This window comes from Ovis aries, chromosome 18 (assembly GCF_016772045.2).
Source record: "Ovis aries strain OAR_USU_Benz2616 breed Rambouillet chromosome 18, ARS-UI_Ramb_v3.0, whole genome shotgun sequence".
NCBI lineage: Eukaryota > Metazoa > Chordata > Mammalia > Artiodactyla > Bovidae > Ovis > Ovis aries.
In genome coordinates this window covers 53982677-53997560 of record NC_056071.1, presented here as the reverse complement: position 1 = coordinate 53997560, position 14884 = coordinate 53982677, and the positions used below count along the sequence as shown (strand labels likewise).

Sequence of the window (14884 nt, the reverse complement as noted above, 5' to 3'; positions counted from 1 at the left end):
GCAGTGACAGGCGGGTTCTTTACCGCTGAGCCACCTGGGAAGCCCTAAGGTCTCCTGTTTTAAGAAGCACATTCCTCACTTTATGAAATTGCCTCTCATCTCTTCGGGTCTCTATAGTAAAAAGAGGAGAATTGCACCCTTAAGATCAATTATTTTGTCATGCTAGGTACACTTCTGTAGCTAAAATGCCTTTGTAGTTTAAATTCTGAATGCCTCCTCTGTGGCTAAAATTAATTTCCACGCAACTGTTAACCTTTATTTTCTCAGTAATGAATGGCTCCAGAAGAGATGTAAATGGCTTGGCAGGACTCTGTACTGTGTGGGGACAGTAAGAAACGTTGTCCCAGGAAAAAAGTTGGGACAGTTGCAAAGAGGTCTTCTGGTTGCCCCAACGTGCTCATATGACTGTTTTAGGGGAGGCAGGATGATTGAATAAAATCCATGGCTGATTATGGCTGCATGATTCATAAAGGGGTTTGCACACACGCAATACAGTGTCGGGACTCATAGTGTTTATATCAAATATTTACTTAATGGTTGAATTTTAAACAGCTTGTGTTATTAAGAAATTATGCCTGCAGTGATATTTGAAATAATTTCGGTTTGTAGATTTTTTTTTCTATTGGTTAATCTTGTATAAATTATTGGCTTTGAAAGAGCCAAATGGCATTGAGATTGATTTGCTTTACTCCCCCAAATTCCCCTTCCTGTGCTCACACTATCATCATCGAGGGGCGTGGGTACCAAGGAAGGAGGAAGAGACCTGTTTCTCTTCCATCACACCAGCCCCCAGGAGGCTCAGCACCCTCATCACAGGGCTCGGATGACAGATGAAACCATGAACACAGCCCTTATTTGAATGAGACATCCTTCATGGTGTCTTGGGACAGTCGAATGGGCAGGAGGACTTTGTTAGGAAAAGAAAGCAATGTGTGGTACGTGGAGGGCGGGGGAGCGAAAACCCATTCTTGTCGAGTCTGTTCTCCAAATAGGAAACATCGTTAACGCTGAGAATTTTCGAGAAATGTCCTGTATGTAGATGAGTGATATTATAAATCACTTGATTCAGATTTTTAATTTCATCACAACCAGACCTGCCTTTTGCCTGAATTTGGAAAAGAAATGACACTTTGGGGATTTCCCACATCAATTATCTGTGTCTCTTAGCATTTCTCGTAGGGTGTGGCATACACGACATAGTGTCACAGACTCACAGTGGTGGTTTTTTGAGCCATCACAGGCATGAACACTCGGTGACACACACAGGAGACCCATGTGAAGTGGAACATTGATGATTTTACTGACTTTTATGAAGTCAGAAAATGTACCATTTTCCCCCCTTTCTTGATATTTCACATAGTTTGCTTTGTTTGGCTTTTAGCTTTTAATCCTTTTTTATCATTTATTTAATGTTAGCTCTCTCGATTTTTTAACAATATTTGTTTATTTCTGGTTGCGCTGGGTCTCTGTTGCTGCACGAGGCCTTTCTCTGGTTTCAGTGAGCAGGGGGTGCCCTCCATTGGGGTGCACAGGCTTCTCACGTGTTGACTTTTGCTGCAGAGCACGGGGCTCTAGGTGCACGGGCTTCAGGAGTTGGGGCACAGGTGTTTTAGTTGCCCGCGGCATGTGGAATCTTCCCGGAACGGGAATCGAACGTGTGTCCCCTGCATTGACAGGCAGACTCCTATCCACTGTACCACCAGGGAAGTCCTGTTCTCTTTAATCTTGAAATATATTTTGGGGTAGGTTATTGGTGGCTCAGTGGTAAAAAAAAAAAAAAAGAAATCCACCTGCCAGTGCTGGGAGACACGAGTTCAATCCCTGGGTTGGGAAGATCCCCTAGAGAAGGAAATGGCAACCTGCTCCAGTATTCTTGCCTGGGAAATCCCATGATCAGAGGGGCCTGCCAGGCTATACAGTCTCAAAAGAGTCGGACACGACTTGGAGACTGAGCAACAGAAGCTGGCTTTTATACAGGGTCACTTTGGGGTCTGCATTGACACTTGGTCGTTTATGGCCGCCACCAGCAGTGGGGACAACAATAATATTGATTAAGGGCAGGTGCTGGGCTTGGTGCTTGGGGAGGGAGAACAGAAAGTGATGCATCTCCCCTGAGGGTTCCACGACTTGGCGGTAGCAGACTTAGGATTCGACCTGAGCCACAGCTGCATAGTGACCTAGGCTTGGCGAGGACTCAGCACTCAGGGGTAGGACGGGGTGTGGCAGGGGCTGGGAGGTGCAATTTCCATTCTCATCGTTTTTTACCCCCCACCCTGCCCCGCACTAGAGATCCCAGGCCGACAAACCAGCGCATCAACAAGCACGTCAACAACGATGTGAACCTTCGCATTCAGAACCTGACCATCTTGGTGAGAAACATCAAGACCTACTACCAGGTAAGGCAGTCCTCCCCACTCTCACCCCTCCAGAGTCCTGCTGTGCGTCGGCAATACCTTCATTTGAACGGTTTCCCCACAGGAAGCCGAGAGGAAGTGGTGGCCAGGCAGCTAGCTGCCTGTTGACACTTGGCGTGTTTGCACACGCATCTTTCCTCTGGCATTGTGAGAAGGGTCAGAGGTGGGATCGCTTTACTCTGCCCAGGGAACGTCCTTTGAGCCGTGTGCACCGCAGCATGCCTAGTGCTGGGAGGGCCCCGGAGACGAGCCTTGGTCTGCAGCCCCAGCTCACAGTCGCAGGGGGCCTGGCTGGTGAGGGCTCTGGGAGGGGCACCCTGCACGGTTATCACCCACAGCTCGGCGAGTCTGTACAGGAGCGATTCAAGGGGTTGAGGGAGAGAAGGGACCACAGAGGGGTTGTGTTCGGGCCAAATATGAAATCAACCAGCCCTGAGCTGGTGCACAGGAGCACCAGGGTTCAGGGCTGGGGTGTCTGCCTAACATTCTGAGATATGGAAATGCTCCCCATATCTCAGCTTGCCGGTGGGTGGGTCAGGCAAGAGGGCCCGAAGGGGAAAGGGCTGTGAAACCCCCATCCCAGCCTTGGGCCAGTTGGGCAAGGATCTTTGATGTTCATGATCTTTATATGGAGACATTGATGGGAAGATTTAAAGTGTACACTTCGGAGCCCGGGCTTGTCAGACTTAGCCATGAAACTTTTTTAGCCCCATGTGAATTTTCTTGATCCCCCAGGGGAAGCCCTGGCAACTCTGAGTGACTTGGGGGCTTGAATGCCCTCGCTCAGCGCCCCCTCGCCCTCCAGGGCATCTCTGGGGGGCTTCCCAGAACCCCAGGGGGCACAGTTTGAGAATCACTGCTCAAGAGCCCATCCCTTCCGGATTCGTGCTGGGGTTTCACGGAGCCCTCTGCCTCCGAGACCTCCTCAGTTTCCTGGGCTGTAACTTCGTCTCGGTTCTGGGGCTTGGGAGCATCTTCAGAGCCATGAGGTCCCTGTCGCCATGAGGAAGCCCTCTGGCCAGCTGTGGCTTCCCTCTCTGCCCTCGTGCAGCCGTGGGGGTTCTGAGGTCACTGAGGTCGCTGGACAGGCGGCCGGATGGAGTTTGCGCCGTGGCGTCGGGCTGTGTGCTTGTCCGCTTCCTGCAGAGGGCTGTAGGTACTGCTGTTTGAGGAGAGATGGGTGAAGGAGGGAGTGGACATGTCATAGGTTTTCTGAGATGATAGTTTCCATTTTCCTCCCTCTGGGGTTGGGGTGCTGGATGCCTTTGCTTTATGGCTAATTCAGCCAGCCCCCTGTGCTCATTCCAGGGTCCGTTGGAAGCCCAGCACCGTGGGCACTCTGAGCAGCCTTCGGGCGGCTGAGCAGCAGGTCCATGCTTTTAGTAACAGATGCTAGTTGTGCTGAGGAAGGGCTGGGGGAAGCCCTGCGCTAGCTGGATCTGGGGGCTGGCAGAGGTTTGTTTCCTCTCTAGGAGAGCCATGCCCAGGGCCAGGCATGATGTCAGCAAATGGGTCTCAGCTAGTGCTTCCCACATGACAGCCACATTCTGCGGAACCTGCTGCTGCCCATGAACTTGGGTCTGGGCGTGGAGCAGGCGGTCTGGTGGCCATACTGGCTGTCGGGCAGTAGATGTAAGAGATGTGGGTTCGATCCCTGGGTCGGGAAGATCCCCTGGAGAAGGGCATGGCAACCCACTCCAGTACTCTTGCCTGGAGAATCCCATGGACAGAGGAGCCTGGTGAGCTACAGTCCATAGGGTCGCACAGAGTCGGACAAGACTGCAGTGACTTAGCACTCACCCTGTGCTTTCAATGATGTGTGCAAGTGCCAGGGGTAGTGGATGGTCGTAACAGTTGGAGAAGAGATCCCCAGCTCTGGACAGGTGTGTCTCCAGCCCCAGGTGTGGCTGGAAGGTGGTAGCCCTCCCTGATGGCCGTGGTGAAGGGTTGGGATGGAGGTGAGATTTCTGGGTCTGTGTGTAGCTTGCGGCGCTCGGGCGCTTACTACAGGCTGCTTGGCCTGGCAGGTGCTGCTCTCCAGGCTTGCCGGCCCAGGAGCACACATGCCGGGGGTGCCTGCCAGCTCTGACAGTCCAGTGTGGGTTGGCCAAAGGGCTTGAGACCCTCTCCAGTACTTGGAGGCAGTTCGCTGCTCTTGGGGTCACTCAGCCGAGTTCTAGAAGATGGGCAGCAGTCTCTGGAAGGAGATGATCGCTAGTCTGTTCTCAGGGCCCCAAAGGACTTACAGGTAGAAAAGAAGAACCCTGCATCCTTGTTCTGTTTCTGAGCTCTTAGCTCTTTGAGGGCAGGGCTGGTGTGTGTGGACAGCCTCAACCCCAGCCCGGAGCAGTGTTTGCTGAAAGCGCTTGCTGAAGGCCGTGAGCCGTCCCTGCCCCTCGGACAGCCCCGCGCACTTGGAGGAAGCTGGCAGGACCCTGCCCTTTTGCACTGACACAGCTGAGGTGTGGGCAGTGTTCTGCTGTTTTTTCCTTCCAAGTTATTGTAAAATAAAGCTTAGTTCTGGTTATGTAAGTAATATGTGTTCTTTATAAACAACCCCTTAGAAAACAAGTCACAAGAAGAAAAGAACCGCTCAGAACCCCAGCACCCAGAGACAATCACTATTAACATTTTTAGTGCTTCCTTCCAGTTTTTGCATGAATAGTTTTTGTGTTTTATTCCATGGTAGTCATGCCTTATACACAATTGCATATCCTGCCTTTTTCCCCCTCCCACCTGACAATTGTAGCGTAAACATAATCGGTTATTATTGTCAAGTGGCATTCAAGAAAGTTTTGCAAAAGAAGTACTGCCCAGCGTCCCCTTTTGAGAGAGGCCCTGCAGATTGTGAGGGCTTGAGGTGGCGTGAGACCAGTGAGGTTCTTACTCTGGCCAGGGTGCCTGGGGAGGGTGGGAGGTCCCCCTTCCGGGACGGGGACTTCCTCTCGCCATGGCTTTTCAGTAGACGCGGCGAGGTCACTGAATCCAGCCCCAGGTCTTGTTTGCCCAGCGGTGATTGTCCCCTTCTTTTCTGAGCCACATGGGGCAGGGAGAGTCAGGAGGGACGGGGCCTCTCGTCAACAGCATGGGCTTCTTTCACAAGGAAACTCAAGTTTTGTTCCCGAAAACCTGCGGAGACACAAAAAGGTCTTTGACCTTCTTCTGGCACAGAGGACAGACAGTGAGTGAGAACCAACGTGGCCCGGTTCAGTCTGACCTCCAGTGTCTGGGGCCTCCCTCTGACCTGCTGCTCTGACTCTTCTGGGGTTGGCACCTGGAATCTGCTTTTTCAGAAGTTCCCAGGCTGTTTTAAGTCTTATGATCCTTCCAACAGGAGGGGCAGTCAGTGGGCCAGAGAGGTGGTCCTCACAGTGTGGTCCCAGACCAGCAGCATCCGTGTCACCTGGGAACTTGTTAGAGGTGCAGGTCAGGCCTCTTACCCGGACCTTCTGTGGAGGTGTGGCAGTCTGCAGCTTAACAAGCCCTCCAGGTGATTCTGATGCATGCTCGTGGGAACTTAGTGGTTTAGAGCCTTTCTAGGGATGTCAGGGAGAGGCCCCGTCAGCCAGGCCTCCAGGGGCAGAGAGAGCTCAGTGAGAACTTGGTGACTCCTGTCCATCACATAAAACAGAGGCACGTCTCGTCTGCCCCAGCACAGGTGGAGGAGAGGCTGCAGTGATGAGAAGCTGACCAGGGGGAACGGGTGTCATTGAGGGGGTTGCTAGCAAGCCAGAGTTGGACAAGCCCTTGGGGACAGCACCTGGGTCAGTCTCTGAATTTTAGAGAAGGAGAGGCAGATCAGGATGAGCATCCGCAAATGGTTCAGCTGCAGAGAGACCTGGAAGAAAGGCAGGCCTGGACCAGACGCGTACGCTGCCTCGAGCCCCTGGGCTGGTCGGCATTGAGCCCAGCCTCGTGTGTTGTTTTATTGTTTAGTTGTTAAGTCGTGTCCGACTCTTTGCCGCCCCATGGACTATTGCCCGCCAGGCTTCTCTGTCCATGGGATTTTCCAGGCAAGAATACTGGAGTGGGTTTCCTTCTCCAGAGCATCACATGAGGCTTGTTTGATACACTCAACAGCCAAACTCTTTCGTCTGAGTCCTTTTAGGTTGAAATTTGGATGTATAGGATGGTTCGTTTGTCACATCCAGAGCCTTGAGTGTGGATGTCGAGTGCACGTTCGTTTGATCGCAGAACCTGTAGGAAAACACAGCCAGTAGTAGATGCAGAAATCCCTGGTGCGGCAGATGGCTGATGCGTGTTTATCCTCTGGGGGTTGTGCGTGGTATCCACTGCCCTCCCGTGCCCTGGACACCTGTGAGCCAGCGCCTTCTCACGACACCCGGGGCCTAATTGTCATGTGAAATTTCTGAGGTTTCTTTGGCTTTCTGCAAGTGGGAAGTACTCCACAGCGCGGCCCGGACAAGTTCAGCGAGTGCTGGTGGAGATGAACGATGTACGACTTCACTGTTGTGTCCCATGTGGCTGTCGATCCTGAAATGCACACCCTCGGGTGAACGTGGGGACCCACCTGCAGGGCTGACTCCGAAATGGGGAACTGGCCGAGCTGCTCCGAGCGCCTCCCCTCGCTGGCCGAGCCCTGGGATGTTGAGGCTTTCCTGCTGTGAGCGTTCATCTGTCCAGAAGAGGGTGGGCCCCTGTGGTTCTGAGATTCTACAGTTGCATGGGGGCCAGAGATTTTAGAGTTTCAGATCACCTCGAGGAAGTTCTTATTGCGAGTTCTTGGAACTTGGCTCTTCTGACTTCTGGTCTGTCACGTGGCTGGAAGGCCAGAACCGACCCACAATATTGGCCTTTGTCACAGAAGCAACAGTCCTGGGTTGTGATATCTTCTGTAATCTCTTTTTTCCTTCATTGCTTTGAAAAGATTAAAAATGAAACAGTACAAATGGTTTTAAGGAACACCTGTGTATCTGCTCAAAATAAATATGAACATATGTGAATATTTTTCATATTTGCCTCAGACCTTTCTTCTAAGAGGTTTTTTCTGACTGAAGTCCCCGATGTTTCTCTTACTTCATCCAGTTATCTCTTACCTGCCTCCCTGGAGGTAATTCCTGTGGTTAATTTCTCTGTGTGTGTGCATAGGATTTTGTGTCACATATTCAGATTAAACCTCCATATTACTGCCTGTACCTCTTGCCCACTCCACCTTACTTCGGGGATCTGTTGGTTTTCTGTGGTATTTGTAGTAGATAAGCATGGGCTGACTGCTAGAATTATCTTTAGAAATGTGCACAGTTTGAAAACATGAAAGACTTTCATCAAAAGTAAAAATAGAAGGAAATGTATATTTGACACTGTTGGTGGGAACAAAGTGAACTCTAACTCATGTGGTCTGGAGGCTTTTTAGATAAAGTGAAGTCTCTTTAGGTAGATGTGATGTGCTTTGGTGGATAGAGACAGTGTTCAAGGGAACTTAACTCTGCTCACGCCCTGTCTACAGGTACCAGGGGAATCTGCTTTATGAATAATAGTGTATTGAATTTGTAAGGGAGAAATTGCTTTCTCCGCTCTATTTTATTATTGGAGTATTTGTTGTTGTTCAGTCACTCAGTTGTGTCTGGCTCTTTGTGACCCCATGGACGGCAGCACACCAGGCTTCCCTGTCCTTCACCATCTGCTGAGCTTGCTCAAACTCATGTCCCTGGAGTCGGTAATGCCATCGAGACATCCCATCCTCTGCCACCCCTTTTCCTCTTGCTCTCAGTCTTTCCCAGCATCAAGGTCTTTTCCGATGAGTCATCTCTTCGCATCAGGTGACCGAAGTATTGGAGCTTGAGCTTCAGCATCAGTCCTTCCAGTGAATATTCAGGACTGATTTCCTTTAGGATGGACTGGTTGGATCTCCTTGCAGTCCAAGGGACTCTCAAGAGTCTTTTCCAACACCACAGTTCAAAAGCATCAATTCCTCGGTGGTCAGCCTTCTTTATGGTCCAATGCTCACATCCATACATGACTATTGGAAAAACCTTAGTTTTGACTATATGGACCTTTGTTGGCAAAGTAATGTCTCTGCTTTTTAATAAGCTGTCTAGGTTGGTCATAGCTTTTCTTCCAAGGAGCAAGCGTCTTTTAATTTCATGGCTGCAATCACCATCTTCCATGATTTTGGAGCTCAAGAAAAAGTCTGTCACTGTTTCTGTTGTTTCCCCATCTATTTGCCATGAAGTGATGGGACCAGATGCCATGATCTTAGTTTTTTGAATGTTGAGTTTTAAGCCAGCTTTTTCACTCTCAATGCTTCAGAATGTTGTGTTAGTTTCTCCTGTACAAAAGTGAATCAGCTACAAGTATACCTATATCCCCTTCCTCTTGAACCTCCCTCCCACCCACTTCCCTCTCGCCACTCATCACAGAGGTCATCACAGAGCACCAAGCTGAGCCCTCTGCTATACAGCAGTTTCCCACTAGCTATCTATCTTACACATGGTCCAACTCTGTGACCCCATGAACAGTCTCCTCTATCCATGGGATTTCCCAGGCAAGAATACTGGAGTGGGTTGCCGTTTCCTCCTCCAGGGGATTGTCCCGACCCAGGGATCCAGCCTGGGTCTTCTGCGTTGCAGGCAGATTCTTTCCTGCCGAGCCCCAGGGAAGCCCTAGCGTGTATATGTCCGTGCGTCACGCCCTCCCTTTCCTGCCCTTACCCACAGGTCTGTTCCCTACATCTGAATCTGTATTCCTGCCCTGCAAATAGGCTCATCTATACCGTGTTTCTAGATTCCACATATATGCGCTAATATATGATATTTGTTTTTCTCTTCCTGATTCATTTTACTCTGTATGACAGACTCTCCACTCTTAAAAGAGAAAGGCTGTGAGATGGGTTTTTTTTCTTTTGCATTTTTTCTTATTAGAAGGTGGGTATTCTTGATGTAGCTTATCTCTATGATTTGAGGAAATTAAAGGTAATTTTTTTGATTATGTTTTCTGATTGCAGACTGGGAAATGCAAAGAAAATTAAATCTGCCCACTATCTTACCACCTAGGCATACCATTTTGATATTTATTCTTTCTAACTTTGTGTCTGTGCCTATGTGTGTTTCAAGGTGTGGATTGTACGAAACCTTTCTTTTCAGTTACTGTGCAGTGAGCATTTCCTCATAGCCTTTCCCACGTTCTTTCATAAACGCATCTTAGTGTCTACATGGCACTTCGTCATGTAGCTCTCCCACTCTCATTGATACTGAGTTATTTCTGTCTTAGAATTATAAATATTACCACCACGAACAACCTTGGTCCATAAATCTTTCAACAACTGTTTTTATGTCCTTAGGATAAATTCCTAGCATGGAATTCCCAGGTCAGAGGGCATGAATATTTTGAGGACTTTTGCTACTTATTGCCAAAATTGCCTTCTTTATGGGCCTTTTGTTTTTCTTTGCTGAATTGCCCCTTTGTGTCCTTCACCCATGAAAAATGCTGCGTTCTGTGTTGCTGCTGAATGCTGAAGATTTCTGTTTCTCTGCCGTGCGAATGGAGGTCTGAGATTATTTATACCAGACATCTGGGCAAACTGCCTTGTTGGTGTGTCACTGGATGCTGGCTTGGAGTCTCCAGCAGGGCTGTGACATGGTGACCAAATGCAGTGGTGAGGCCAGGCGGTCCAGCCCCAAGCCTGGGAGGCCTTCATCAGAGGGGTCCCAGCACCCCAGCCCCCTTTCGGAGCTGAGAGCCTTTGTCTGCCATGGACTCGACCCAGGAGATGACTGACTTCCCTGTGAATGTTTGCTCTCAGTCTAAAGTTTAAGGGAGACACTTCCAAACCATGTTGGGAAGTGAGGCGGGGGAGGGCGGTGGTCTGCGGGGGAGGGCGGTGGTCTGCGGGGGCTCCTCCTTTCCTCTTTCCTTCCTCTCCCTTCCTGTCCCCTGTTCTTTCTGGTATCGGGTGATGAAACATGGGACATGGAAACGCTGGTGGCCCAGAGAGGTGGGTGTGCCCCTCCAGGAGTCCCCCGGTTCTTGTGTCTGCTCCTCCTCTTCCTTCTTAAGGCCGATCTCCATGCCTGAGAGGCTCGTGTCTAGCGGGGTGGGAGACAAGCCAGGCAAACCAGCCGCTGGAACACCCATGCACAGGACATGGATGTCACAGGACACGGATGTCACAGGACACGAATGTCACAGGAAACGGGCAGGAGTGCTCCAGCCAGGGGAAGGCCAGTACCTAAGGAGAGCTTTGCGAACGGGGTGGTGCTTGGCCTGAGTGCTGAAGGATGGGCACGGAGCTAGTCTGGCAGAAAATGGGGCGCATGGGGGGTGTCCTGGGGGAGCAGCAGCGCTTGCAAAACCAGGAAGGCACAGAGCAGCCTGAGGGCTGAGCAAGTCACCTCTGAGTGGCTGGAGGTTGGGGCTTCGGTGGGGAGTGGTGATGGGTGAGGCTCCAAAGGTAGGGAGGTTCCCAAGGGCGGATGCCAGGCTCACGAATTTGAACTTCATCCCAGAGAGACTTGGGAGTGTTTATAGCCTTTTGAAAGAGGAAAGTTTAAAAAAAGAGAACTCTTTTGACACTCATATTGAGAGTGGGTTGGCTTCAGGAGGGAGCTGGGGAGTCAGGACAGGTCGTGGAAGCCTGGACCAAAGCTGGGGCAGAGGGGAGAGGGGACAAGCCCGAGAGGCTTGGGGGGCTGTGGGTGGCAGTTGCTAGGTCCCCTGCCCGGAGGGAACAGCAGGAAGAGGATAAAATGCTTTCTCAGGCCTGGGAGAGTGGAGCCCTGCAGCAGGGTGCTGGGCCCCCGGGCTCCAGGGCAGTGGCTCCCAAGTCAGCCTGTCTGGGGCTGGAAGTGGGGCGTGGGGGCTGCAGGACAGCAGCTTCAGGTCCACCTGAATTCCCTTTCTCCACACCAGGCAGAAAGCATGTGCTCCTGACCTGCTGCTAGGGATGGAGCTGACAGGGCTATGGACACCTGGTCACGGGCCATGCAACTCCACGTCTTCCCAGAGGCAGGGTTTTGTTTTTGCAGCACATGAGACCAACTGCCGGTTGGACTTGGTTTTCTTTTTTTCCCCTTCTGCTTTTAGAAGAAATGCTATAGAGCCGTATTGATAGCAAGCAGGAACTTTGGGACTCAGCCCTGTGCCCCTGTCAGAAGGCTGAGAGAAGATAGCTGGATGGCTGTAAGCTTGGCACTGCACTAGGAGCTTTCAGCTCTGTCACTGTGAGGACGAAACTGCTGTCCCCATTTTACAGATTAGGCAAGTGAGGCTAGTGGAGCTCAAGCTCTCGTGGTCATTGGCTGCTTTCTGTAGTCCTGGAGGGGCGTGGCTTGCTGTGGGCAGACTAGCCGTGTGTGCAGGTGGGCCAGGCCATTCCACGGTCCTGAGCCAGAAACCTCCTCCACTGGGAGGGCCAGGCTGGGAGTGCTGCTTCCCCAGGGTCTCCTGCTTGGGCTCCCCCATGTTAAGCTGACTTTACACCCGCTGGGAGCCCCAGAGGAAGGGGCTGTATTGCTTCAGGCACCTTCTGAAACCAGCACTTCCGGGGTTGAGCTGTGGGTGGGACTGAGGGAGCAGCTGGCCTCAGACTTCACGCTGCACCCCCGCCCCTCCTCCCCCAGAGCAGCAGGAAGCAGAGAATCTGGGCTAATTGCAGAGGGTGAGGAGGGGTGAAAGGTGGGTCTGATGCAATTAGCAGAGCTGGAATTTGGCCAGGCCCTGGAGGCTTAAGGCCACGAGGTAGGGGAGAGAGAGAGAGAGAGAGAGAGAGAGAGAGAGAGAGAGAGAGAGAGAGAGAGAGAGAGAGAGAGAGAGAGAGAGAGAGAGAGAGAGAGAGAGAGAGAGAGAGAGAGAGAGAGAGAGAGAGAGTGTGTGCGCGCGCGCGCGCGCGCGCGTGTGTGTGTGTGTGTGTATGCACACATGGGTGAAGACGGTCTTTCTCTCTTTTTTTATTTTGCTTTTTATTTTGTATTAGAGTATAGCCGATTAACAATGTTGTCATAGTTTCAGTTCACTTCAGTTCAGTCGCTCAGTCGTGTCCAACTCTTTGCGACCCCATGAATCGCAGCACGCCAGGCCTCCCTGTCCATCACCAACTCCCGGAGTTCACTCAAACTCATGTCCATAGAGTTGGTGATGCCATCCAGCCATCCCATCCTGTGTCATCCCCTTCTAAGCATCAGGGTCTTTTTCAATGAGTCAGCTCTTCGCATGAGGTGGCCAAAGTATTGGAGTTTCAGCCTCAGCATCAGCCCTTCCAATGAACACCCAGGACTGGGCTCCTTTAGGATGGACTGGTTGGCTCTCCATACAGTCCAAGGGACTTGGAAGAGTCTTCTCCAACACCACAGTTCAAAAGCATCAATTCTTCGGCGTTCAGCTTTCTTCACAGTCCAACTCTGCATCCATACATAACCACTGGAAAAACCTTAGCCTTGACTAGACGGACCTTTGTTGGCAAAGTAATATCTCTGCTTTTTAATGTGCTATCTAGGTTTGTCATAACTCCCAAGGAGTAAGCGTCTTTTAATTTCATGGCTGCAATCACCATCTGCAGTGATTTTGGAGCCCAGAAAAATAAAGTCTGACACTGTTTCCACTGTTTCCCCATCTATTTCCCATGAAGTGATAGGACCAGGTGCCATGATCTTCGTTTTCTGAATGTTGAGTTTTAAGCCAACTTTTTCACTCTCCTCTTTCACTTTCATCAAGAGGCTTTTGAGTTCCTCTTCACTTTCTGCCATAAGGGTGGTGTCATCTGCAAATCTGAGGTGATTGATATTTCTCCCGGCAATCTTGATTCCAGCTTGTGCTTCTTCCAGCCCAGCGTTTCTCATGATGTACTCTGCATAGAAGTTAAATAAGCAGGGTGACCATATACAGCCTTAATGTACTCCTTTTCCTGTTTGGAATCAGTCTGTTGTTCCATGTCCAGTTCTAACTGTTGCTTCTTGACTTGCATATAGGTTTCTCAAGAGGCAGGTCAGGTGGTCTGATAGTCCCATCTCTTGAAGAATTTTCCACCATTTATTGTGATCCACACAGTCAAAGGCTTTGGCATAGTCAATAAAGCAGAAATAGATGTTTTTCTGGAACTCTCTTGCTTTTTCCATGATCCAGCGGATGTTGGCAATTTGATCTCTGGTTCCTCTGCCTTTTCTAAAACAAGCTTGAACATTTGGAAGTTCACAGTTCATGTATTGCTAAAGCCTAGTTTCAGGTGGATGGCAAAGTGACCCATCTATATTTTACACATGTATCCATTCTCCTGCAAACTCCCCTTCCACCCAGGCTGCCATATAACATTGAGCAGAGTGCTATATACAGTAGGTCCTTGTTGGTTATCCATTTAAAATATGGCAGTGTATATACACATCCGTCCCAAACTCCCTAACTATCCCTGCCCCCCATTCAGCCCCCTTGGCAACCTTAAGTTTGTTCTCTAAGTCTGTGAGTCCGTTTTGCTTTGCAAATAAGTTCATTTGTATCATTTCTTTTTAGGTTCTGCACATAGGGATGTCCTGGGATATTTCTCCTTATATATTTCTCTTTGTTGAGTCACTAAGTCCTGTCCAACTCTTGTGTCCAGCTCTTGCAACCGCATATACTGGAGCCTGTGAGCTCCCTGTCCATGGGATTTCCCAGGCAAAAGTACTGGAGTGGGTTGCTCTTGCCTGCTCCCAGGGGTCCTCCTCACCCAGGGATTGACCTTCATCTCCTGCATGCAGGTGGATTCCTTACTGCTGAGTGAACAGGGAAATCCCGTTTCTCCTTCTGGGCTCCGTGGGCTCCTCCTTCTGACCTTGAGTCCAGACTTTGAATTGCTGGGGTTTCCCTTCTATCTCTGAGCTGCTGGGCTCTCCTTTGCCTTGAAGGAAAGGAAGCAGTGTACACTTGGAGTCTCCCCTTTGCGCCTGCGATGGTTCTCGAGGGCTGCCGCCTGGCTTTAATCTGTTCTGCATGGAGCTGAGCCCAGATGCCGCGTTCACAGTGGCCCTAATACCTCCTCAGGCTTACAGATCCGGACTTTCTCAATGTTTCTGATGTGTGGTTTCTCACCGTGTGTTTACTTTTTTATCGCTTGCTCGACGTTTATCTTAATCCATGGCCATTCCTTAAAGTATTCAGTTTTCAAGCCCTTCATGGAAGGTCTATGCGCAGAGAGCGAGTCTGTGTCAGGGTGGAAAGCTGGGCAGTCACCTGGTCATTGGGCCTGAGGTCCAAGCCTGTGCCTCTGGCAGAAAAGGAGTGAAAACCTCCTTGTGCAGCCCTCAGAGGCCGAGAGGGAGCCACGCTGCTTTCCGATGGAGGGACCCGGCCTCGTTTTTTGTTCGTCGCAGAATCAGGACCAGCATGGTTCAGGGTGTGAGAATCACGGGTTGAGCATGAATGAGTTTAGAAACACATCTTATCGCAGGCTACTCCACACCCCAGAAAGGTAGGAAGTGGTAAGAGGTACCAAGTCCTTTGGCAACAGAAAGGAGGGAAATGAATTTCTCAAACTTTTAAAAAGA

General features: G+C 50.5%; 1 protein-coding gene across 2 annotated transcripts in view; it reads left to right on the top strand.

The window, feature by feature from the left end:
• Positions 1 to 14884, top strand: part of CCDC88C (coiled-coil domain containing 88C) — a 145440-nt gene that overhangs the window by 7858 nt on the left and 122698 nt on the right. For both annotated transcript variants that reach the window (XM_027957328.3, XM_042235379.2), the window contains exon 3: positions 2288 to 2396. In XM_027957328.3, the coding sequence (XP_027813129.1) occupies positions 2288 to 2396 (109 nt within the window). The remainder of the gene's footprint in view (positions 1 to 2287; positions 2397 to 14884) is intronic.